This window comes from Battus philenor, unplaced genomic scaffold, assembly GCF_028537555.1.
Source record: "Battus philenor isolate CCGP_79_NKW_IND1 unplaced genomic scaffold, ilBatPhil1.0.hap1 SCAF_2, whole genome shotgun sequence".
In the NCBI taxonomy this organism is placed as follows: Eukaryota; Metazoa; Arthropoda; class Insecta; order Lepidoptera; family Papilionidae; genus Battus; species Battus philenor.
In genome coordinates this window covers 12,699,572-12,727,338 of record NW_027181682.1, presented here as the reverse complement: position 1 = coordinate 12,727,338, position 27,767 = coordinate 12,699,572, and the positions used below count along the sequence as shown (strand labels likewise).

At 31.1% G+C, this 27,767-nt stretch overlaps 1 protein-coding gene across 2 annotated transcripts in view; it reads left to right on the top strand.

Moving 5' to 3' along the window:
• LOC137921985 (clavesin-1) overlaps positions 1–24,278 on the top strand; it is a 28,373-nt gene extending 4,095 nt beyond the window's left edge. For both annotated transcript variants that reach the window (XM_068764794.1, XM_068764795.1), the window contains exons 3-6: positions 15,487–15,643; positions 17,134–17,276; positions 22,691–22,852; positions 23,098–24,278. In XM_068764794.1, coding sequence (XP_068620895.1) covers positions 15,487–15,643; positions 17,134–17,276; positions 22,691–22,852; positions 23,098–23,283 — 648 coding nt within the window. In that variant the 3' untranslated portion in view covers positions 23,284–24,278. The remainder of the gene's footprint in view (positions 1–15,486; positions 15,644–17,133; positions 17,277–22,690; positions 22,853–23,097) is intronic.
• Positions 24,279–27,767: the final 3,489 nt, after the last annotated feature.

Here is a 27,767-nt window from a genome sequence, read left to right as displayed (position 1 = left end):
GTACAATTGTGATCTTAATTGTACAGTTATTATAATATCGCTGCCTAGTGCCGTCTTACTTTCGAATGTATCATTTAAATTTTACATATAATTACTGGGCGTAGACCACAGTCTTGAGAGCCAAGATGTTGGTTTTCTCCTGACGAGGGAAAATGTGCGAACGGATGTCTTAATGCGACATGGGAGCAACTTGAGCGGCGCAGTGTTTTGATTGCACGCAACGTCTATTCAGTGTTTGGCAAACCGCCTTTCGCATATTCTATGTTATCACTGACCGATTACAGGTTAACGATGATATCTATTATTGTTGTGGGTTCTCGCAACCTGCTTTAGTTATTTATTTTTGATTGTTTCGGATATGTATTGATTCACGATACGCGCTGATGATACTGTATATATTTAAAAAAATCAGTTTGACATTTTTTTCCTATTCACGTCATAATAATGTTGTTCGATAAATTTAATTAATTGTTAAATAGTACATATATTTTGTTGTATTAAAAATGTTGATTATGTAGTTTAAATTAACATTAAAACTTTTAAAGTTGCTGGCGCATTACATAGGATCATACAGCCGTTTTAAAAATATAAAATACAAATGAATCGTTTCGCAGAAGAGTTACAAATACAACACATTAGGCAGAGTAAAATACTGGAATATTATCATTACGGTTGCTACGTGGTTTGCGTAACACGTTCATGATGAAGCAAGGGGAGTATTACCAAAGGCTATGGCGAAACGCTTTCTATAGATTAGAAAGGTTATCCGACACATTTGTAATTTATCTCTAAAGTTAAAGTTAGAAAACTTTAATTTAAGCTTAAAATTAACATATTTGCATCAATACATTTAATGAATGAAGTTCCATCTTGTGTGGATCGGTATTAAACTAAATTTTTTGTCGTCCAGACCAATAACTTTTTTTTATTTTGCACCGAGGCCTTTATCTGTGTTTGCATGGCTTAAAAAATCTTATACCGTGTGTCTAGTTTAGCAATCAACTCTTAAACTCATCAGATAAATTAATTTAATTTAATAACATAATTTTAACATATTTATGAAGCATATATGTCTACAAATATACATACATATATATCTACACACACATATGTATATATATATATATATATATATATATATATATATATATATGGATATACATATATATATATATATATATATATATATATATATATATATAATGATAATAAAATCCGATGAGAAACTTAGGAAGAAAATACTGATTAAAGCAAAAAATGTGCTTATGTTACACACGCGGAACGAAAGTCGATGCCGTTATTATATAGGTACTCCGTCTTTAATGTCAGTAAGATAAAGCAATATTTGTCCAACAGTTACCAAGAATGAAATGTCAGCAGGAAAGACGACATAAGCTTATACTAGCAATGTCAAAGGGCATTGCATATCACAAGCGATACTATCGTCGGCTATCCCACTCTCGTCATACTTGTCGGTGTAATAACCACGAGGGCCACTTAAATGTTACTCAAAATTTCTGTTCTTTAAATATAATCAATACAGTTTTATTATTATAATTATTTTGAAAATTTGACCTTCCTTTTCTTAGATTTAAATCTAAAGCTAAAAGTATATTATTAAGTAAAACTTATTATAACATTCAAGAGATTTTAGTTAATCGACTGTTATATTTACTCATTTAGATCGTTAATATTATGTGGTACATCAAAAGTTATTATTACCTGTTAAAAGAGCAACTGTTTTTGGCTGCCTGTTCTCAGCGGATCACCATTCCTAGCTAGTGGTACCTTACTACATATAATGTTAAAATAATCGACGATTTAAAGACTATTTTAACATGATATTTTGAATTTGAAGTTGAATTTGTTATCCTTAATCCAAGGACTACTTTTATATGTAAAACGTCATTAATAGAATAATGCCTATGAATAAACTAATCTGATGTTTAGAATTTACACAAGTAAACCACATTTTAATGTATTGAGCTATATATTTTATTCATGGTTGTTAATAAAATATTAAAGCTTAGCAATGGGAAACTAGTTACATCAAGAGCCCTTCTGTGCGTAACAGCTCTTAATGTTTGAGTTTTTCGTGGTCAGATACTTGACACAATTATTAATACTGAATTGAGTAAGGTTCGGTAAGGTTATAGCAATTCGTTTTTATAGTTATAGAAATTCTTTCAGGGTCGTTTGATAAAATAATATACTGGTATATATAATTCTTTGATAATTCATTATAGTCCGTGTACTTGATGTGCTATAAAGCTATAGCTTACTAATAAAGCTATTAGCACGATATTATTTATTAATAATTAACTTTCTATAAAATCACATACTACAATACAACCTTGTGCATTGTAATAGCAAACAAAAGATTAATAAATTCATAAATTATTTTTTAAAAAGCAGTAGATTACTTGACGTAAATATTCATTGAAGTATGTTTGTTGAAGGAATAATTACTTATGTGAATATAATTATCTTATGATAACCCTCGCTGTAAGGGCAGAGTTGTTATTTGTTACGCACGTTGTTAGAAACAAACGTACTGTCTTCGTTATAATTTCTGTCATATAAAATTATTTAAATATTTTAAAGGATTTTGTACCTATCTGTAACCACTTTAAAGGTGAAAAAAAAAAGAAACATTTCTTTTATTGGAATGCGATAAGTTTTGGCAGTAAAAAATCTGCAAGGATAGATTGTAGAGAATAATTAATTTTAATATGTTGTAAGTTGTAGTCAAAATTACATTATTTATCATTTCTGAAACTTGATTTTTGGAAAGGGTGTGCCATGTATTGAATTAACTAACGATATATGTTTATTTTATACATAAATAATAACGTACGGCAATAATATTTTTTTTGGCATGTTATTACGTACCAAGTATAGATTGTATGCGGGGGAAAGCTAGTTTTAAATAAATGAATGCTTTTCAAAATTTCCTGTAGAAACTGGAACGAATTTTTTAAATTAGAAAATCACAATAATACAAGTTCATATATTATTTTTAAATAATACAATTTTTGATAATTTACGCGTATAAATTACGTAGAAGATGAAGTGTATCATATATGTTTTTATTGCGCAAATATATAAATTATTCAAATGTTTACTTATGCGGATGCTTCGGCGACAAATACGGACATGTAGGTGATAATATACTCAGAAGTATAATTTTCATTAATGCGAAGTTAATTGAAAATTTTTATGACTTCAAGAAGCTGTCAAAGCGAGTACAAATAGACTTGAACTTTATTACATCCGGTATTTTGTACGAGGCATTATAAATAATTGATTATTATTGGCATTGTTTGTTGTATTAAAGCCCGAACGTAAATATATAAAACTGATTTGCGTATTAAAACGAAATTAAAACATTTGGAATGACAGCTTTCTTAAATTTGCTTCTTAATAGTGAAGTGCTGTGTGAAACATTGAAATAACTTAAATAATCATTTTTTAATTTAATACTATTAAATTAAAAAATGTATATGTATATTAATTTAATAGTAACAAGTTCTCTCTCTCTCTATCTCTTGCTCTTAATCACTTTTCATTGTTCTTCTTTGTTTTCCTAATAAAGCGTTTTTTTTAAAGTAGTCGTGGAAATGTGGAAGTATTGCCATAATTAATTACAGGAAATTCTTTATAAACTGTAATATGAATAAGTTGTTTGAAAATCAATGTTTTAAAAAATTCAATCACCATCAGCTTTAAGTTCATTGAACTAAAAGTATAATTACCTACGACAGCGAAACATAGCCTCTTACTTCGGACCTCGTTGACAAGCTTACAGTCACTCAATGAGCCAGACGAAGTATAGTTACTGACATAGACCGGCGGATTGGCAAGTAAAAGTGACAGTGGAAAAGTTACATAGCGCGCAGAACAGATGGTCTCTGGGGATTTAAGTTTCTAGAGTGGAGATAACGGACTGGCAAGCATAGCTCAGGTAGTCTATCAGAGTCTAGTTCAGCAGTTGACATATTACTACCGAAACGATGAAGAAATGATAAAAAATATGTCCATTTTAATCGTTTTGTGGTTAAAGATATTCACATGACGTTATTCGAAGAAAATTTTGCCCAATATCTTATTTAAAAAAATTATCTTAGGTTTATTAAAGCAAGGTTAGCCTTTCAGTCTTGTACTAAAGGCTTCTAGTTCGAAGGTAATTTAGAGTTATTATAAAAATGTACTACCACTAGTTTCCAGGTTATAGTTATCTTATAAAGCGAGTGAAAGTGTTTGAAAAATGTATTATGTAATTAAGATATTTTATGATGACAACGAAGATTGATCTAAATTAAATTACTATTAATAAGTCGCTTTTAAAGTTGATGTATCTGTTGTGAACTTTAAGCAATACAGTGCTACCGTCATGTCGGTCACCCGTGACGGGTCTTATGCATAATTAATGCGGCGTGTTCATAGACGCTGTTTGTACTACACGGAAGATTTGTAATACCTTCGGATGATTAGAATTATAAAATGTAGGAGAAAACGAACGACCAAGGTCGACGCTCCAACTGATACATTTATGTTTTTACAATTCCGACGTAGAACCGGGTTAAAGAAAAATAAGATTAAAATATTCATGTACTTTGTTAACAAGAGATTATTTCGTTAAGTGTTAGATATTGATTAAAAAATAGGTCGCAGACATGTTTAACATTGTTATTCCTTTTTAAATTGTTTTGGTACACTAATACATAATTGTTTCATAGTCATGCACTGTATGATATTAAGATATAATTTTAAGTAATATATATAATGTTATATACATAAATATTTATATTCTGTCATATATGAATTGTTGGCTATCAAGAACTTGAAATAATATGCATGAAATTTTTGAGACATGCGGTAGAAACCCGCGGTTTTTTTAATTGTTTTATTTTAAACTAAACAGTGATTGATAATGATTATATTCTACAAATAAAGTAAAGTTAATTTACACAAATAGTTAAGTGTAATATTTAATTAATATTGTATTGTTTAATTATTGAGAATGAAGCAGTAAAACCTACGTTCGTCATTTAAATAATTAAAAATAAAGTAGAGTGATAATTACAGATACACAAAGATTTTATGTACATGCATTGATTAAGTATTAGTTCCTTTAAGCTATAAAGAATAATGAAATGACCGTTAATGACAATTACGTAAAGACGCGTTCGTAATCAGTTATATATGGATAGTGGCAAATTTTTCTCTACCTCCAGGTCAATAAAAGGGTAAAAGTTAAATTCCATTTTATTTTAATCGTTCTGGTCACCTTGAATTAATTGTAAGTTATCGTTGTCTAGCGCCTGACCTTGCTAATTAACAACATAATTATACTCAAGTTGGCTCTCTACATATATTCGCAAGTGAAATTGAATTTAATAAGATATATAAACAATTTGTGTTCACCAATACCTTGCTTTGCGTCCTTTCATTTTGTGTTTTTTTTTTCGAAGTTGCGTCGCTGTTTAATTAGTACTAATTTTCACTGTGCGTCGTTAGATCTTCGAGGTTGCGCTGTTTTGGGTTCGAGTCTTTAATTTTTTTTGAATTTTTTTTTCTAAAAGATGGCAACACTTATGTTTCTAATAGCGCCATGCCATCAAAACTCGGGGATTCCCTTTCTAACTAAAAATCAACGCAATTTTAATACAGTTTCATTTTAACTTTGTTTTGCTAATTTTATAGTTCAGTTTCAATTACGTAGTGTGTTGTGCTTTTTTTAAAAAGAGAATAATAAATTTATATTAATTTTTACGTGTTGTTTCTATTTACAAATAGGGTAAATATTATTCCAATTTATTTATTGGCAGAGTTATATTATTTTTGTTTTTTAAATGTTTACTTTGTTCAATTTTCATTTTAAAAAGTAGTATTTTCGTGACCCTGGAACCTATCTTCGATCTTTACATGGTTTGCTATAGAAAATCTTAATTCACTTTGCAGCGTTTTAATTTGCGTCGTGTTTTTGTGGAACGTAACCACGACGCAAAGTGAGTTATTGGTGTATAGTAATAAATGTAGAAAGTGACGTTAAGGCTTTACTTCATTTGAGAAAATTAGGCAATATATTTTACATTTAGTGATGTCTTTTTGTGGTTGCTTATGGGCGGCCTTATAACAAGGCTCGAGGTCACCCGAAGAGCAATCGAGAGAGCTATGCTCGGATTTTCGCTGCGTTAATCAAGGTTACTGATGAAGTTCGAAGAATAGTTCGACTGAATCCGATGACCGTTGTGGCCGAAAGGTTCTCAAGTAGTGCCAATGAATCAGTAGACGCGGTGTGGGTATGCACTAGGTGGACCGACGACATAATCAAGGGAAATCGCTGGAAGCGGAAGGCGTATGATTGATCATCGCAGTGCTGGCTTATATTTTGCAGTAAGCGTTTATGTAATTAGTAATTTTTAGTTTTGAAATTTGCCTAAGTGTATAATATTTTCATTTTCTGTATTGCTAAGCTATATTTACAGCGAGTTTTGTAAAATATGATCTGACTTCTCAGTTTACTTATACTTAATTAACAGAAAAAAGTTATGTATAATTTAAAAAAAAAAAACTGAATAAAATCGCTGTTTGCGATAAGACCGTCTGTTGAACTTAACTTTTAGCTTATTTTATTTGATTTCTTTTTATGGTGATTTACGATAAATACTAAAATAAACAAACTTAAATTAGGCTTAGTTCCCTGTAGTTCTAAATGAAGCACAGCGTGGGACGTCTGTCTACGAGGCAGACAGATAGAACTTTTTAAAGTCGATGGAAAACGCTGTCGGGTCGTTACGCACCGGTATTATTGGAAATATATAGAGGAAGCCTATATCCCAATGCAGCACAGTGATCAATAAAAAATGTAATAGTCATTAAATTGCTACGTATTAGTAAGTACTATGTAAAGTCTATACGTTGTTAGTAATTAATGCACAGTTGAAGAGAGTGCAAGATAATCGCCGCACCTGCAGTGTTACCAGGATGCAAACGTCTCGTTATTAGACTATTCTACTAGTGGGTCACGCCATAACGGGCTATCGTGTTACAAGCAACCTAAGAACAGGCTAAACTTTCAAAGGCAGTAATAAGATAAATGCTTTACGTTGCAGGCATTGCTTTATTAATAATATATTAATAACATACTGGTGATAAATACAAAAAAATAATAATATATTTGAAACGAGTGAATTTCGCCTTGGAAAAGCTAAAAAACCTTTTAGCGGTCTGATGTACGCATATAATATAAAGTTCCACAACTTATCGTAGACCTCCCTTTTATTAGTTTTAAATCTAAATATGAAATTATATTATTAAATAAATCCTATTACAACATTCAAGAGTTTTTAGTTGATTGAAATTTATGGAACTTGGTTCGTTGACTCTTTAATTTGCCGATATTATAATATTAAATACATATGCATCATAAATAGTTTTAATTTCACTTGAAAAGAGCAACCTTTGTGTTTCTTGTGAGTCAGTGGTAGCTTACTACTTATATTTATCTTATTTTAATTTTTATCATTTATATAATACAAAAGTGCGCGTAACAAAGTAGGTTTTAAGTTTTAGTTGTCAGGATACGCCGTTTTTTAATACTCGAAATGATTTCTTTCCTACAGAACAGTCTCTGTTTATTAGTCGATTGTTTAGATTGATGATGAGGTGAATGGTTAGCAGATGCATTTTTAATGAAAGATAATTAAGTTTCATATTACTATGTACAAAAATTTTACAGCTAGTCGTGGATTTTGCCGAGATATAATATCGAAAGACATTAGTTGAATCGACCTTAATTCCATTAGTCCTTTTTCCGAAAATAGTAAAAATACACTTAAGATTAGGTTAAGGTAGCTTTTAAAAAGTTTACTGTCTTGATATTTTATCAATTCAGTCTAATGTTTGTTAGTCAACTAATGGGAATAATGTGCGGGTGTCGGTAGACCATAACACTAGGAGTAGTTTAGCAACAAAAGTTGCAAATTAAGTTTATGTTGAGGCTGTAAGCTTCATTTTATGATAGACTTAATTATCACATTTTTTAAAATTAAGCTAGACGTGTCCCGCCCGTTTCGCGAACAGAATGTACGATTTCCTCGACCCCTCTTACGGTTGGAATTTTGGTAAAATCCATCTTAGCTAACCTCTAATCGGCAAAAGGAATAATTAATTCGAGACACTCTTTTGTCTATAAAAAATTAAAGCACTGAATGTATAGCTTGTTTGTTAGAAAAATATATCACTCTGAAATATGTTGTATTAATTTACTTTTTTTTTTAGAATGCAACGAGCCAATAACATTTGTCAGTACAAAGTATGCATGGACAGATATTAAACAATTATTTATTTCAAAATGTAGTAATTCCAATTTTAAAAATGATTTTTCTTAGTATATTATCACTTATTTATTTATTGTTCCTGAAACCATTGATGAGAGTGTATCGTGTTATTAATTGATAGCAAAAATTTTTAAATCTTTTACTTCTGTAACGAATCAGCTTACATAGATGGATTAATATTTTTAGTTGGACTTTGAGTATTGGTTTCCATAGACACAGAATTAGTTATTATTGATAATAGAGTCACGTCTGCATCGAGTGGGTTGTTCATGTGCATTCGTTACTATCGGCCGATAAGAGCCGGATGCTTGGCCGATGCGGCGTTCGCCTTTAGTTACAGAGAGGACCGAACGTAGTCAACACAATCATGACCTCTAACGGGCGTTTGATGATAAAAATATATTAAATGATATTTGTGTTGATAATTGACTTGTTTATTTATTGAACCAAGATAATTCATCTATGTCCTTAATGAAGTTAATATATAATAATAACAATCGTGCGTTGCGACTTGTTTATAAATATTTCTCTTAGAATTTCGAATTTAAATTATTCTTTACAACGAATCTCTTTTCACGGCGATAAATAATCATATTTTAAAACAAATATTAAAAGATATTTGTTTGACATACTGTTAATGTCACATAACCATATATTAATAACTTTATAATACTTCATCACATAATTTCAGCCGTAGGATGTTCACTGACAGGCTTCCGTCGTTGATTTCTAATAGGATTGGTTGAAACCAGCATCCAGCGTCTTTCGACAATCTAAACCAGGTCATCTGTCCACCTTCACTGTCCACGTTTATACTTATTCAATGTATAATATGTTTTGGTTAAATACATTATTAATTTGTTACTAGAATTTTAACGAAAAAGGACTATGTATGTACATATATAAACAAACATGTATTCACGTTGAAGAACATCAAGGGTAACATAATTGTAACATTTTTTAAAGTTAATAAAAGCTATAAATATTTCGAATTGCTCCTCTGACTGTTATGTTGAAATTAATTGTCTTGTGAAATTTAAAAAAAATATCTGTTGAAAGGAGATTTTAAGGCCAGCGTATATAGGTATGAAAAAGTTTACAAAACATTGACGTAATTTGCGTATGATAATGTCTAATTGTTTCTTAACATACGTCGTGCGCTGCATGCCTTATGTACTTTCGATTTTTTTATCTCACATTTTAATCTAGACGAGGCTGGCAGCAATTTTTTTCTCTGCTTTTATACAAAAAGTATTTAAAACATTAAGATAGACAAAGGTTATTTGTTTATTATTGTTCGGTTGGTAAATACTCGTATAGTATAATAATAATAAGTACGCATATGCATAGAGCTAGCAATCATTATCACATTTATTCCGATCAGAAAAGAATATTATTTGTTTTATGCGTTTTATTTAATTTATTTATAAAAGGAAAATTTTTATAATTTTAATTGACAGTTTGATGAGTTAAAGTCAAAAAAAGATTTAAATTATAATCGTATATGTTTAGAATCGAATTATATAATGAGAAATGAGACACGTCCACAGCTGGACATAGGCCTATTTCATAGATGGGATCGGTAGTGGCCTGCATTCAGTATATATATATATATATATATATATATATATATGCATTGTCGTCGTCGTTTCAGGCCATAAACACCCACTGCAAGACACAGGCCTTCTTCAAAGATATCTACAGGGGATATACCGTACTGCTGCGTTTGGCAGGAAGGTTGGCGATCGCTGTGTGGTATTATGGTATGCAGAGAACGCTGCTGCCAATCCTCTGGAAATTTATTTGTGAGCAGTGGTAATCCCATATAATAAATGTACATGGTGTGAACTATATAATATTGTATTCCGGGAAGAGAAAACCGCGACATATGCTCCCAAGTCTGTCCTCTACTGTTGGGCTAATTATTTAGTGCTTTAAGTGGTTTTACTCTACTATTACCCAGTTGTATGATTATTAAGTTTCATTCCCAATAAGTTAAGATTCAGAAATAATGGCTGGCAATTAGACTTTTTTGGTGCCTTGACTTTTTTGTTACGGAAAAACTAATGACACCTGAATTGGAGCTCCAACGGATGTACTGAATTATAATATATTTCACTAACCTTGTCTTATAATGATGTTAAACAATATGTAATCGTCGTTATGGGCCTTGACAAACAAATGATTAGTGATTGTTGTTATCTTCAACGAATTATCATTTAACGATAACGTAACACTGAGGTTTGTCTGATAATAAATATACTGTATCCGGCTATCGGCCAAAAGAATAATGAGGTTACAAGGATATAATGATTACCCTATGACGTCCGAAGAGTCATGACATAGAGCTGCATGGATAACTCTGTATTAAAAGGTTTCGCTGGAAATCAACCTTATCCTGAGATATTCCGTACAAATCATCCGCTGACAATCAATAGAATGATCGTGAGTTATAAAAGTAATTTTTTTTGTATATAATTTAAACTAAAATTAATGTGTCATGAACATGTACGTATTATTATATCAATTGTTATATTTGGTTATATAACGTCGAGATTGTTGACCTAATGAAAGAGAGCTAAGAACACGACTTAAACATTCCTTATTGAGGATCTGTATAAGTGATATAGTATTACTAGGTTTATTGTACCAGCTAATAAATATTATACAATTTTATTACAGTATTCTTCAATAAATGCATACGATTCCGCCGTCTGTATCCTGTGATAAAGCGATTGCTTTGTTTCAAAACGATATTGTATATTATAGTTCTTCTAAAAATGTATTTCATAACGCGATACACATTAAATTGTAAAGATGTATATATTATATAACTAAATCGTATAATATTAAAAGGCAATTAAGTCAATCTGCACAACCAATGTAACTTCACATATAATTAATTAGCAGTCGTGGGAATAAAAGCTTCGACGGCTATAAAATACATAGCATAATAAGCTTGAATATGTAGCAACTTTAAGTAGCAACAGCTATCGCGGTCAGCGCTACTTTAGCTCGCGCAATTAATTTTAATAACAGAATTAAGATTAGGCAAGTCGGTCCGTCTGCGGACGCATAGAAGACTGAACGTGCTCGCCGGCTTATTCGCAATCAGTCGTTAACCTGCCTTTGCTCTTGTGCAACACTAATTCATGCTGACTGAACTCGGCCTCTCGATGCAAACGTAATATTATAAAACAATATTGCATAGACAAGGTCAAGATTTAACGTCTGATATATCTATAATAGCGGTGGATGTCGGTAGTTGACGAGCATATCTACCCATTATTATGAAAATCTTGCGTTTAACCTAATGACATACATTAAGGTATTTCAAGCAGTGGTAGCCCAGATGTAGAGGACTGGAACTTGCGACCGTAGGTCTCGGGTTCGATTCCCGGGATATTTCGAGTCATATATTTCACACTTTTTGCAATAATTATATCGTAATACCTTACTGCAACCGCTAACCCACCTGCTAAGCGTGGCGATTATGATATATCGCCCGCCCCACATCTGCGGGGTAAGCCTATGCCTTGCAGTGGGTGTCTATGGGCTGAAACAGCGATGAAGGTAAATTTATTTATTTTGCAACCAGAAGCATTTAAAAAAAGTATCGAATGTGAATATAAATTTGCAATGTTTTAGGTCACTTTTTACCATATCCGTGATAGAATATATTATTGATTCAGCCAGCACCTTCTAAATCAAAAAGCCTGAACAGTTTTAGTTTATTAAAATTTGTTATGAAATACGTTTACGAGAGACTACTGTATTGCGTACCACAAATTCGAGCCTTCTAACATTATTGTTCTAATCTCCTAAAGCATACTGTAGCCTTGGCTATTTTGACAACTTTAAGAAAAAATTGACAGTCAAATGATATACATTAAATAAACTTAAAAATTAATTACGATTCAGTTAAATAAATATTATATGTTGTGGGTCTCTAATGAGGTAATGGTTGGTATCACCACGTCGTAATGTTTGTGGCAAAATATTTGGGTGGAATTTGGTTTGTTGACTCATTTACATGGTTGATATTACAATGTTGAAAATTATTAATTATTTCTTTGAAAAGGGCGACTGTTGAGTGTCTGACCGGCTCTTTTCAGTAAATCAGCGTTTCCAGCCGGTGGTAGCTTACTACTTATAATGTTAAAATAATTGATAATTCAAAAGCACATATTTATTCATTTATAATTTTGTTGCACTATTGCAAGGCAAAAATGACTTTATGTTTTCGTGTTACATAGCACAGGGTAACACTGCGTTATTATAGAAAGAACACTCTTCTTCTTAGTCTTTTGTATATTTCTGATGGTCGTGTTTGTGTTGGAAGGCCTGGATCTAATTTATGATTTTTTTACATGCCATCCTATCCTCTGCTCTTCTCAGGGTTACTACCATGAGTAATACAGAGTCTAGTTATCGATTTGATCCGACCAGCGGGTAAGTGATAATCCACGTGGTCTTTTAACGTCTATTAAAAAGCATGTACCAAGTTAATAGAACTTTTTTAATGGGAGGACACTGTCTACGTAAGCAGCACTTAACATTGTAGATTGGAACTGGGAGAGAGCTGAGGGCACTTGTTAGTAAATCTCTTATTTAGTAACTAAACTCGAAAGCCTTGTCCTGGGTCGTTACGTTTCTATTTCACCAGATGTGAAGGCCGCTGAGTTCTAATAGTGCTACCGAAACCGCTGTACTTCGCCTTAGAAAAGAACGGTGTGGCCAAGGAAAAAAAGAGCATCAGCTCCGCTATCGGAAGCTTTGACAGCGGACTAATAACATAGAGGGGAGATTATTCAGCCTCACTCACCATCACACCTGTCACCACTCATATAAGTTTCGGTATTACTATAATAACACACGATTACAATCTTCTTGCGTCCCATTAGAGTAAAAAATAGTTTTTCAATTATCATTTTAACAAGAGGCCATTGTTATCACCAATGATAGTTGAATATTTTCAAAGCCGTGTATGTAGATGGGAAAGCATATTAAGTAAGCCGTAACTGTTTATGTAAGGAGTTACATGTCAGTACTGTGGCATGCTCATACTAGGTAATAAATCATAGCAACGTGGAATACGATTTTTTAAACAATAAAAATGTCTGTCCGTTTTATTGGTAGAGACATTTGTTTATCAAGATCTTTCCTTGGATAATCCTTTTGAATATTGAAAACTTTTTGAAAGAATATTGTACAAAACAAACTTTAACGGGAAACTTAGTTCTTGTAAAAAAAAAGTAAAGAAAGTAATGAACCCATAATTTACTTAAAAGTTAAAACTATCGACTTCTATATTTTAAGTAGTCTTGTCCAAGAATTTTAAATACTTTGTTTTAATATCAACAAAGATAAAAAATATGTCAATAATTTCTTCTTTGTAGAAACCAAAGGTATATTGTCATCCATACGAGTTCTCGTGGATTCGTTAAAAATGAATCGTTAGCACATAGTAAGTGTTTTCGTTAAAAATTCATGATTAATTCGGAACAATATTTTCCATACACACTTATAAACGTGTTTACATATATGTGACTGTTTTTTTAATAGTAGCTTAAGTCATAGGATTCATATAAATGCATCAAACGTACACTTTTTCAAGCTATACAGAAAATATCGATTGCATAGCCCAACGTCCGAAACGAATTATCGCATGTACTTGATTTACCTGTTTCCCTAATTAGAGTAATAACCTGTTTCGAACTGCAATATTTATGTAAAATCTGTTTTCGATATTTTATTTGTGGCGTCTGTAAATGGCTTTTCGATTCTCACAATAGAGCCAGCGTTATCTATGACAATGCACTCCATTGTGTACTTTGTGGCCGTAATGTCGATAAATCATATGGAAAAATAACATCGTTCACATCTGCGACGAGTGCGATTTAGTTAAATTAGCCTGTAAATTTCCACACTATCGAAAGTAATAAGGAAATGAGAACATAATGTTTTACAAACAAAACGTAAACCCGTCTGTTATGATATAACAAGTGGATTGCAACAAGTGAGACTGAAAATATTGACATATTTTCGTCTTGCACTGTCACTTTTACACGTCGGTATGAGTAATGAGAAACAAAGAATTAAATTCAGTACTAATGGAATTGATGCACAATTTTGTGTAAGAAAATATAAATTTTAATGTAAATTAAAAATAATAGTATATAAAGAACAATATAAAAATAACAATAACACATTAAAGGATCGTGTAAAAAACTTATATATATATATATATACACACACACATATATATATATACATATATATATATTATACATATATATATATATATATAAATATATATAGCAGTATACAATATATTATATAGTAGTAATACAATAGTTATTTACATACAAGTGATGCATATTATGAATGTAAAAAAATATGTTATTTATATGTAGGCTTTTGAAAGACCAATTCAAAAGTAACACCTTAAACAGAACAGGGACCAGTTGGATACATTTTAAAAAGAATAAAGCCGTAGTCAAGAAGCTGTTGGAGGCTGGATACCCAAGCAGGAGGTCATATTTCTAGTACTGAATAGATACTTAAATAATATACTATCAATAAATAATATATAATGATAACAATAAATAATTTACTAACAATTTCGGAATGTAATTTGTCGACCTAGGCCCGGCTTGCCTGCCATGTTATTCGGGGCAGGTTATGACTTAAAAATATACGAGGCATAGGACGGTCTCGTACGTTGCAAAACATGCTTTCGTAATTTTGCTACGGGAAATTATTTTGATAGCAATCATATTGCAATGAGATATAAGCGGTGTGGTCACGCGAAAGAAGTTACGGACGCTTAACTGACTATGGTGTATCTCGTTTATTATTAACTTTTCAATTTATTTATTATTAATATCACATTTCCATACAAGCATTTTAAAGATATATAGCAACGTATTTTTCATCGAACAAATTTCTAATTAATAAATTTAAAACTAAAATTATGTTGTTCCTATTACCTAATACATTGTTTTCTTGGCAATTAAATTCTTTACCTTTCGTACTAATGAAAAGACTGTTACGGCGACGTATCAAGCTATTCTCGCTCCAGGAATAACAACTTTATGTTAATATAATACACTAATAAGTATTTTTATATTTGTTTTAGATGCGACGCACCGCGGAGTTCAAACGTGACAACGCAAACCTATTAAATGGTTTGGTGCCCGAGAATGAGAAAGAAGCGTTACTGGAACATAAAGTAGTAAATGTTATGAAAGGACGCGACCAAAAAGGAAGAAGGCTGCTGATTGTTAACGTCGGAGGTAAGGATACTAAAATTATCGTCCGTAGGAATATTTTTAAAGGATATGAATTTCATATGAAAGTTTAAATATAGTTATTGTCTTTACAATATTCATTCTCTGCCAAACGTTATTAACTATTGACAAGAATAAAATATACAAAGAAGATCTTTTGAATATACAAAAACTATTAATATAATCGAAAAAAGTTATATCATATATATTAAATACTTTTTATCATTTAAGTATTATGAGATAGTTGTTTCATTTCTTTGAAGATTTTTACTTTTAGAACCGATTCTTTAGCGCGATGTTTATGTTCAACATATATATCTATATGCTGTGTAGCATAGGTTTACTATGTTGTAGTGCATGCAAATGTAAGTCGCCCTCTGGTATGTGGGCGCGGGACGGGAAAGGTAGACAATAACGTTTGCCTATTAACCGTTTGTTATCAAATATCTTGAGTGCGTCTTGACAATCGCGCCCTCCGATACTTCACCGCAAACATACCTTAAGCCTTAGGTAGACCAGCATATCCAAAAACCATATAATGTTTAATTAAATTTCACTTAATACGTATACCTTTTATTTTATATTCTTGTGCCAGTGAAATAGAAGTAATGGCTATTTTAACATAGACCAAGTTAATGCAACTATTACGGGCTTTGTAAGTGTCCATTGTGTAACATTTAAGTAACCACAACGACAATAGTTAACGTTTAAGTTAAGATTAAGCTGTTTATAAATGCCTAAACTACGGTTCGTCGTTTCCACGTAATGTTTATAAACAAGGTCTCATTACTCTAATAGTTAAGTACAGTACGGTTGAGTTGTTTTTAAATATTTACCTACTTATCACACATGACGCGTCAACTTCGATTTTGCTACCTATTTCTTGTTTATTTATGTACTATATAACTGAAGTCGTGTTTCGTGTATACGCAATGCGTGCAAAATAAGCATCTTAAAAACCTTTAAGTTTTATTTTTTTCGGGAAAACATGTTTTGAAACTGTCCATCAAAAGCCAATTGTTGTATCTTTAGGCTTCATTGAAATTGTATTAGTGACATAATTGGCTGTAATTATTCAGGGATATATAATCTAGGTAGTGAATTAATTATACACATATAGGACTACTAGACACAGGCATCCTCATAGATTTATACAAATGACAATTGTGTGCTTCTAATTTTAGGTTTAAAAAAATATTTACGCATTATCTGTTGCATACATGTTTATGGGATAAATTTTTTAAAGAGAAAATTAATTCTATTACTGGTAATCCTATTTATAATGAATCCATTATAAATAGAATAAAGTATCTATTATAATATTTATAGCTCGTCAAGCGTATTTAGCAAACTTTTTTAAAATGCTTTAGTTTCATCATCATTACATTTTAATAATGAGACTAATGGAACAGGTCCGACGCAGCTCGTCGTCATTCGTCTTGTACTTTGTGTATCCCATATGCTAAAGATAAATTGATGGATATTTAATTTTACAGGATCATGGAATCCGAAGAAAGTAAACGCTGATCAACTGTTTAAATTATTTTACCTTATTCATTTGGCTGCCATGTTGGAGCCTGAATCCCAAGTCAGGGGCACTGTTGTTTTAATGGACTTCTACAATATGGGCTGGTCACAGGTTTGTTATTTTTTTTTGTATATGTAGTCAAGTGTTTTTTTAATTAAATGAATTTTGTGTACAGTGTGATTGGTTATAGTAAAGCTTGAAAAGGGTGAATATATAGTTCATTTATAACAAAATGTGTAACATTCTGTATAAAACTAATTGAATTTTAAAATTATAAATAATGTTAATATAGTAAGAAAAATCGTTATTGAAATTCGGATAACTTAATGTTAGTATTAATTGAGGATTACGATCAGTTCTTGCATCCTGTAATCCCGGAAGTTATTGACATGTCGCATTCCAAAAAAAATCAGAGTAATGACTTTTTACTGGGTATTTGAAAATAGGTGTAAAATTTTTGAACTTTTTTGCTGATAAATGAGCTGTACTTTTATAACCAATCATCCTGTCTAAGAAGCAAGTTTCATCGTAGAAATATAGTTTGCGATTTTTATTTTCATTTCTTGTTGCGAACTTATTAATGAATTATTTTTGAAAATACGAAAAACGATGTAATATGAACATCCAAATGTTTATTGTATCATTACAAAATTAAAACAGCTTTGTTAAAGCCTTGAAGTAATTTTGTATTTATTTAAACAATTTCATAATGAAGTTTTCATACTTGTACCCTACTGTTCGGAAATACCCTATTGTAGAGATAGTTAAATATAAGTTATGTTCCATTAACTGTTAAAAGAATCGAGAGAACTTTATAGATACGTGTGTGTTTCAGCAAGGTTAATTCAACATCATTGAATAAATTAAAATAAATAATGGAATTAGCGTCTTTGATCTTTGCTTCTTTTGTTTAATTCATCTGACGCAGTTGTTGCAATAGTGCAACTCGCATTACATACGACGATTTTGTATGAACTTTTTTTTTATATAAGTACTTATATTTTGTTTACGTAACTCGCTTGTTACGTGTACATGAGGTAACACTGAAAGTTTATTGAATATCATAATTGAAACTATGTACCAATATGTAAATAATTTATCGTTTTTCGAAGTAGTCCCACTAATAACCTATATATTTATCCTGTAAAACCGTTGTGAGATGCAATAGGTCTAATCCTTTTTGGGGGTCTTTTCCACAGCGATTTCAAATACCGCCCCCGCTTCTCCAGTATCTTAAAACCATTTAATGTACCACGAAGTTTTTCTTTTATTTTTGGGAAAGAGATATTTATTTCTAGAATGGTGAAAGGTGTGAACTATATAGAGTCTCAACAATTCTTCACGCGCCACAGATAGTAATACTCAGTTGTTTATTTGGTCTAAAGCGCTGACTCCTTGTCCTGATGAAGGCCACTGCTACGACTATCTTTGTATTGAATTTTTTTTAAAACAGCTTATAAACAAATGTTATTGTATCCTCTGCTTTTACTGTTGCCTTGCTTTCGAGAATAGCGGTTGCGTAACTTTTTTTTAAAGTTTTATTTACAAGGTTTTCTCTATAATTGTCAGAGCCCTTTTTTCTATTAACAATTTCTAGACGGAGGGTGGAAATCCTGCATAGGAATGCATAACTGTTTGCACAACTAAAGAATTAAGCAAACATCTTTTTCCTTACGGTTCTTCCTCTTTTAACTTTTGTTGGCAATCGTTGTAAGGGGAAAATTCTTCTCCCAGTGGCTTCCCAATATTCGCTCTTGGTTTTATGATTATAATAATGGATCCAACTTTTATCACCCTGTTTTGATATCAAAAACAGCATTTAACAAAATCAATGTATTTCAATAATTCATGGTAATACATACGATGTTTTTGAGTTTCGGTCAAATTAAAATATATTTATCATTCAATACAAAATATTCTGCATTTAGTACATAGCAATACCAAAGCTTGGTCGAATTTTGCTGATAGGAAATTCTCTTATCAAATTCTATCATGTGTTGCACAAGTTCAATGTTTGTTTCACTAGTCGTTTTTGAAAGACAATCCGGATGAAGCTTTAACAAAGCTAACCGAAGTCCATCGTGACTTTGTTGCTGACTGTTCGGTTCTAAAAGCTTTCAATGTTATAAATGTAAATCAAATAATTTGTAATTTATTAACAAGCGCGTGGAATGGTTTATGATTTTCATATAATATAATTCAAAACTCATAAACATTTTTTTAATTTAGTACAATACTGTCTATTTTTTTTTAAATACATTTTATATGCACTAAAGGACATGAATACGTACACCATATAAATCACAAGAACATACTTTAGGCGTATTTTATGTATACTTAATGGATTTTTCAATATTACATAGAATCCTCTGTTTTCATTATCTTATTTATAAATCTACATGTATTTTTTAGCAAATGGAAACTTAGTTTGGGATAAATCAGTAACAATATAATTAGGAATTGGTCGTGAATAAAACACTTGTAATTCATTTTATCGTTATATTATTGGTAAGGTTAGAAAATAAATTATTATTTGCTAATAATAATTGTCATTTAGGATAATGTGTTAATATTATATTATTGATAGCACTGATATATTTGAAAACAAGGTACAGTCTATTGTATACTCTGTGGAAATAACTTTCACTTCAACGATTTCAATTTGGTCACATTAACAAAAACGTGCATTTTAAATTTTCAATCTATAATTAATATAGATTTCCAGCATCTCAAACTTTGCGTGTATTTAGAAGCAGTATGGAATAATCAAGTATATATTATGAATGGGGCCTTTTTTAATTTAGTGGAGTTTTATAAGATTTCTTTTATTTCAGTAAACATTGATGTTTTGTGGTAGAAATGAATTTGTATAGTACATGCATTTGGCAACTGTCCCAATTTTTTTGTTGTAACGAATTCGCCTTGACATTTGAAATACGTCGTATGCATACGGGAACCACTTTGTTTCAAATTTACGTTATAGAAAATAAATAAATCTTTTACCGTTAACAAATACGATTGAATATGTCGTAAATTTTATATAAGTACAAGCATGGTTAATTCAATGCCGAATTTTGTAACAAAAGGTTGCCACACGTGCCGATTGCAATAGATGCGAGTAATGAGAGCGATGCATGATTATGTATTATAGTTCGAAATGTTCCAAGTCTCCTAACTACAAACGAAATTAGCAGTTAGTCTTCTGTTCAAATTCGAAACAGGATTGCATGTATTAACAATCAATTAAATATCTTTATCATTAATTAATCGCCGTGTAAAAATTACTGCGGCAAAGATAATGTATATAAATTATGAACATATTTTATTTATTTATAATTATAAAAATATCTCCGATTTATAGCGTATAATAAACTAAAAGTTATTAATGTGTATATAAATATGTTAAACAAATAACCAGGTGTAAAGTCTGAAAAAAAAATATTGTGTGTAATTTGCACAATAAAACAATACACTTCGCTTCCAACACCGAAACATCCTTTGTTATGAAGATTACCACAGGCCGAGCGTACTTTGACGCTAATGACTCATTCGCGTGTCCTTAACAAAGAATTAAGTACATTTTGTACTCGGTAGGCACGTTTTATAACAAAGATGCATCGAGTCTTCCTGACGATACTCCTTCCATTGTCTCTTTATCTTTGTTTTATGTTATTACAAAATAATAATTAGTCACATGTGTTTTTTTAAGAATTTTGAAAGCGAACAGGATTTACAATGTGAATCAAACCTTGAATTAGGAAGATATCGTAATAGCTAGATTAAAATTGTTTAGATAAGCAGTTATCACTCGCTATCTAATCGATGTGTCGAGTTTTTTTTTCCAATTTATTATCGCATTACATTGACATTTTTACAATAAAGAAGTCAAAGTCATTGTCATAGGATAGCTGACCTTTCTGTTTAGGCACGTTCGCGTTAAACGACAAATACTACAATGCTGACTACACTAGAAATGGTCGAATTATTCAATTGCGAGCGCGCCTCGCGTATCGATCATGTTGTTGGATCATTATCTATTGAATGTAATTAAATACATTACATCTGTTATAACGTTGCTGGTAGCCAGATTGATTCCTCATGCTAATTGCCCATATATACCTACGCCCTACTGCGGAATACTTCGTACGTAAACATCAATAAAGTTTTTCAATCACCACGGTACCTCTGCATTTTACGAAGAGTTAAATATAGAGGGAAATAGTAAATTTTGTTATTTAGTCATTTAATTATTGGACTCCTCAATCCCGTTCCTGACAGTGTCTTTTAAGTCCATTATTAGTTGGTCTCTGCTAAAGGAATATTCTTACAAAATTTAAAGTCTCAAACCCTTATGCTTATAATAAGCCAGTTCATAGGTAGAAAACCCTCTTATATATATACATATATATATATATATGTACATATATATATACACACATATATATATATATATATATGATGTTATATGATGGTATTTTTATAACTAGGATCGAGAGCTCCCTGAAGAACCTCAACGCGAGACCATTAACACACAAAGCTCTTCGGTTAGGTATATGTTCCATCCAGTAACTGGGTGCATGAGGTCGGGGAAACGACTTTTGCTTGCGTTGTAACTCGATTCCTTTTTCAAGATGTTCATGAGCACCGGCATAAATTCGATCGGTTTCTATTATCGGATTATTGCTTGTGGACAACATGATTTTACCAAAGCCATTCTTAATAACGAGTTTAGCTGATAGTAACAGGTCTGGAGCTGCATGGTGGCTATAACGCTTCTTCCGATTGCATGTGTCGTGTAAACAAAATAGTTGCAATTACTTAGATATTCCCTGCATGTGATATAGAGGAAAATTTCATTCAATCGGGGCTTCGTACTCAGGGCCGTCACGTCCGAGGCTGTCACAACGATTCTTATTCAGAAGACTGCGACAATGTTAACACATTAAGGATTAAATTTTTTAATTTGTCAGTAATTTCGGTATCATTAATTATGTAATGTTTAAGCTGTTTCACATCGGAATGACATAAATATTAAAAAAAGAATAAATAACTTTTAGGAGTACAAAACTAAAATAATATTAGCAATGTTTTTACGCTAAGTTGTTTTGCGGCGTACATTAAATTTGTCAATATTTTAGTTCAACATCCGATTATTCGTTTATTTTTAAGGGAAGTAGGTAAGGACGTTCGTAAACATGAGCGTGAAATAAATACACAATTGATCACTACATATGCGGGCCCATACGCTACTCAACACTGTCTTCGATGGTGACCTTTGTAGCTTGTATTAATTGAGTCATACGCATTAAAATGTTTATGGTATATTTATACGAGTTGTGAACAATTATTTTCTTTAATGTCGATTATAGTTGTATAATATGAGTTGTTAAATATAATGAGCTTATTATCATCAACAAATTTTGTTGTAAAAATAGGCTATGATGTCTTAAAATTCGACACCAAACTGTTTATAAACATACTTATTTGTAGCGGTAGAAAGTTAATAACATTTCTTTTCTTTTCAGACAATGGGATTAACGCCATCGTTCTCAAAGCGTCTCCTGACTTTCATCCAAGATGCTATGCCTCTTCGTTTAAAGGAGGTGCATTTCGTCAAGCAACCTAAGATCTTCGACGTCGTCTGGAGGATGTTCAAGCCATTTATCAGAGACAAGCTCAGGAGTAGAGTAAGCTTACATTTTTTCTCGATACCAATAAAGAATCCAATAAGGAAATTTTATCGTTTACTGCTGGAAATAGGCTTTCTACATAGATTTCCTACAGGACTAGTCGAAAGTGGCTTATATCCAGCGCCCTCCTAAGATAGTGTCTTCCTTGTCCGTAGTCTCCACACTAGAACCTTAAATGTTGGAACTGTTTTGGTAATATATTAAAAACTTAATTTGTAAATAAATTTTGAATAACTTAACAGATTTTCTTCCACGGCGCGAACATGTCGTCTTTGCACGAGCACTTGGCACCGAGTCACTTACCGGCTGACTACGAGGGCAAGCTGCCTGCCCTGGACTACTCGAGCGCCGATTGGTACCCAGTCATAGAGCACGTACTACCGCATATTGACAACTGGAACACTTATGGATTCGTTAAGAAAGCTTAATTACTCAATGGGTATTGTTTGCGTACCGTAGTTTTTATTTATTATTGGTTAATTCATAAAATTTACGTGTCTGGGTGTCGTAGTATAAATAGTATGGAGAATTGCTTTTTCATGACAATTAACTTTTTACAAATGACAGCTGCGATAAATGGGGAATAATCTTAGATATAACTAAATCATAAATAGTTTCTTTGAAAGATCAGAAAGATTGTAATAATATTAGAAAATTTTTACTAATCTCCAAAAAGTTAATTCTGTAATAGTTTCGTGTGAATCACTGTAGCAGTTTTTTTACATTTTGTTAGTGATAAATCATTTGTTTTTTTAAAGATTTTTTAACTTTTTACATGCTATTATTTCAAGAGTGTAATGTATTATGATTGGCTAGTTTAACAAGTAATATTCCCTAATTTTAAGTAAGAAGCAGGGTGATATATTATTACGTTTCTCGTTGGTTTAAACAAACAAATTTGCCAACTCTTTATAGTTAATATGAAATTTGCATCGACTTTCAGGGCTGATGTCCTTAATTAAACGAATAATTACTTGGGTTTATTTATATGTAGTAATAGTTCACATTTGTACGTGCCTGTAGTGTTGTGCACAATTAAAAATCGAGGCTGTGAATGTGATATGGGTGTGCCAGTTGGAGACATGTTCACCAAAATATAAATAGTTAAGGTAGTTTTGATTTCATTTAATCATTATGCATTTTATTTTTGACGACTATTTAGTTCGTAGCGTCCTCCGCGAGATAGATTCGTTTGTTATTTTAATTTGTACCAGGGAATAATGTTGCAGTGACATACCAAATATAACAGTCGATGTCAGGACCAACAACATTTCTTTACTAATATTTCATGAGTCTATATTATAAAAAAAATCGGATGTGTTTGTTTTTTTTTGTAAAATTAGACGTTAAATTTTTGTATTTGATAATTATTTTTTTAGAACGAATTTGCTCAAAGATTAAGATATTAAATTTTTATAACTTGGCCTGATGTTTTATTTAATTTTCAATTCAGGAACGAGACATCGTGCTACAATTATTTTGTAAATGAACTTGTAATGTTCTTACAATAAGAACACAAGTCTCTTTTTAGAGTCAACATTCGAGATGAGTGTGGGTGCGTGTCCAAAATAGAGAAAACATCGTAGGATGTTAAAAGTAGTTCAATACAGATGGCATTTATAGTTTATAGGTGTACCTAACTAAATGTAAACAAAATTCAAATGTCAAGCTTGATGTATCAAGGGCTACTAAACATTTTATTTTTTGTTATAATTCGTGATAATTAGGAGGTATTTCTATTCAGACCACGATTATTGTACAAATTTAAATACTTTTCTCAATATTTGCCACTTTGAGGAAGTTGTATTTAATATATCACAACAAGTTTGCCTTTTTAATTTTGTTTACATTTAGTTACCTAAATCTATAAAGTGATGATGCCAAATAAATTTCTGACATAACTTATTTGCCTCATTTAACTCAAAGACGTTTGTAACATTTTTTTTAAATTACGCGAGTTTGTCATTCACAAAGGATAAGGATCGACATTGTTACCGGCAAAAACGCCAATAGTTCCGAATTTCAAATAAATATATTACTAAAAGCGGTTTCTGATATAATTCAGCCACATATCTTGGAGGCAAAGCTTGGAATATATTAAGCAGAGCTTGCTTTTGGCGTGGAAAGAGATGAGAAGGCGATGACCGACTTGAAGGGCGGTCTCTCAATAACGGAAACACCCAGAAAAGCTCGCCATAGAATCCTGTGGAGACAAACCGTAGAATTCTCGATCAAGGCTTTTCAGGAAGGGTGCGACATTCAGCTATGCAGATAAATTATCAAGAGAAGAATACACAAAGTATACGCTTGTCGAATAGTAATTTTATTATTTTAAGCCTTTTTGTTAAGGACTCTTCACTGCCTTTATTTTATTTTGTTAAAGGATTTGTTACTCAATTTGGTCTAGCGTTTAAAATTAAATATTATCAATAAAATATGTGTTAATTATTTAAAATTTCCTTATGTAATGGTTAGATAAATAGATGTAAAAACCGTTTGTAGCTTTTTTTTTTCGGCGAACGCCTGCGAAAGCAGCGAAGATACGTACAACATTTTACAGTTCAGTAACAATGCATTTTCTTTTTGACAGATTGATTAAACTGGAACAATAATTAAAAATATTCGCACTGTGTTCACTATACTACTAATTTTATTAACAATATTTTACCAATCTACTGGTAACTTTGAGGTAGAATTATTTATCTATTTATTCACATTAACAAAGAATAAAAAAGAAATAAGATGATATTTTTCGAACTAATATAGTATAATAGAAGTCTTATCGCAGAAGACGATTTCTTGCAGATAGCCATAGGATGGACTTCGTTATTAATAAAAGAATACAGTACAGTAAATCAACCAGAAGCATTTAAAGTTTTTACTTTGTAAGTATAAAAATAAGTTTAATTAAAAACACTGTAAAGTATTTTAATATCCTATCGTATTATTCAAAAAACATCACCGTTACTTGAAGTAAGGATTTAAAAAAATTACAATAATGAATTAAAAAATTTTTTTATCGCAAAACGTAAACCATAGTAATTTACGTTTGGTTGATTTTGCGATAAGTTTTTTACTTTTACTATGTAAATAAATATAAATTATAAAATCAGAAATCATTAATAAACTTCGTATGTAATAAATAAATAATAATTTATTCAAATAAGTTACCAACAATCTATATATCAAATTGTAAGTATAAAATCTATCGTTACATTTAAAATAATAAACAATAGTCTATCGTATTATTGTGCACGGAAAATCTCACTAAATTCATGGTTGCTTTATTTACATTAATAAGTTGTGTGTCTATCTATCTAATAAACAAATGAATAATAAAAAAGACAAATTAGTCAGATCTTGCATATAACTCGTACAGTGTGCGTGTATTATATGCCTTCTAATTACTAATACGTGTAATGTAATATTTATAAAATTGTAATTGCTTAGAGTTTTTTTTTTCAACATATGTTTTAAAATGTTGTTTCAATTTACACGGTAAGCCTGTCAGGGATCAAACCACGTTTGAAGTTTACAACCACTAGGCTGTTAGTGTCGTAAGATAGCATTTACTTTTTATTACGATCACATTTTAATCCTATCAGTTTCCTAAAGAGTTACCATATAATGTTTTGTATTTTTCTCTTAAATTATATTGAGGACGCATAACTCAACACAAATGTTTTTATGATAGATAAAGCATTTAGAAAGCGAAACCATTGTACTGCGCTCTAGGTATGACCGTGACGAGACTGCGGTGAATTTCGGCCGCTCAGTCCGGCATTAATGTTTGTAGCGGCGGCGCTCATGTTCTTCTGCTATGCTACTCCTTCCGAAAGCGCGGTAAAGCGGTTCCGGTAACAATATAAAATAAATCTATAACATTTCCAAAAATTATTTATTGTAAAAAGGGCGAACAATAATGATTAAGAAAGACTTTATTGAATTTTGATTCACTTAATGATTAACAAAGAAAGAATATTTATATTATGTATAATATGAAACTTTATTGAGATGATGCAACATTGTTTACGTTAGTGAATAGGATATTAAATAAATTAATCCGTTAACATTGGCTTTACTGTGTTATAACTGCAAACAGAGCTTCGGCTATATGTAGTATATTCTACATACTTAAAATAAATAGAGATGACTGATTACCGTAATTACTATTTTTTGTTTACAATGCTTAATAAAATATATTCAAAACACTATTAATAATATAAATGGGACCGATAAGTAATGACGTTTCTGTCGACATATTTTACAGAAAACCCGATTGATTTTTACAGCTCGGGCTTCGTAAATTTGTATACTAGCAAAAGGTTGTTGATAACGAAGGTGAATATATTGTTAATTAGAAATAAAAAAAAACTTTTTAAAAATGTAGTCGCGAGAATTTAACTTAAGATAGCTACATTGCTTTCTCATCCCCCCGATTCATACTTAAAAAAGTAGGGATAAGACCTGATTAACTAAAAACCATTTTTTGTTTACAATGAAAAATAAAATACGTTTAAAAGACTATTAATAATAAATAAATGTAAATAGGACAATATATAATATAGATGAAATTTTTTTATTGTAAATTAGGTAATACCGACGACTTCTACGTTTATTTTTGATTGTCTTTTATAATTGATGGTTGTACTTGATTAATTCGTGGAGTACCCTGTTGCAGATAAATTGGGACGGCATTGTCACTCATTCGCCCACAAGATTAAGTTAAATAATAGCATTAATACGAAAATTATTATTTGCAATTATTTAAAATTATAGTCAGTGCATAAGCGCTTTTTCAATTTCTTAACTTTAAATTTAAATTATTTAATCATCAAACACATTAAAGTTGACGCCTACCGCAATCATCAGTTCATTTTATTTGCTTACAAAACTGCGGCTAAAATTTCGC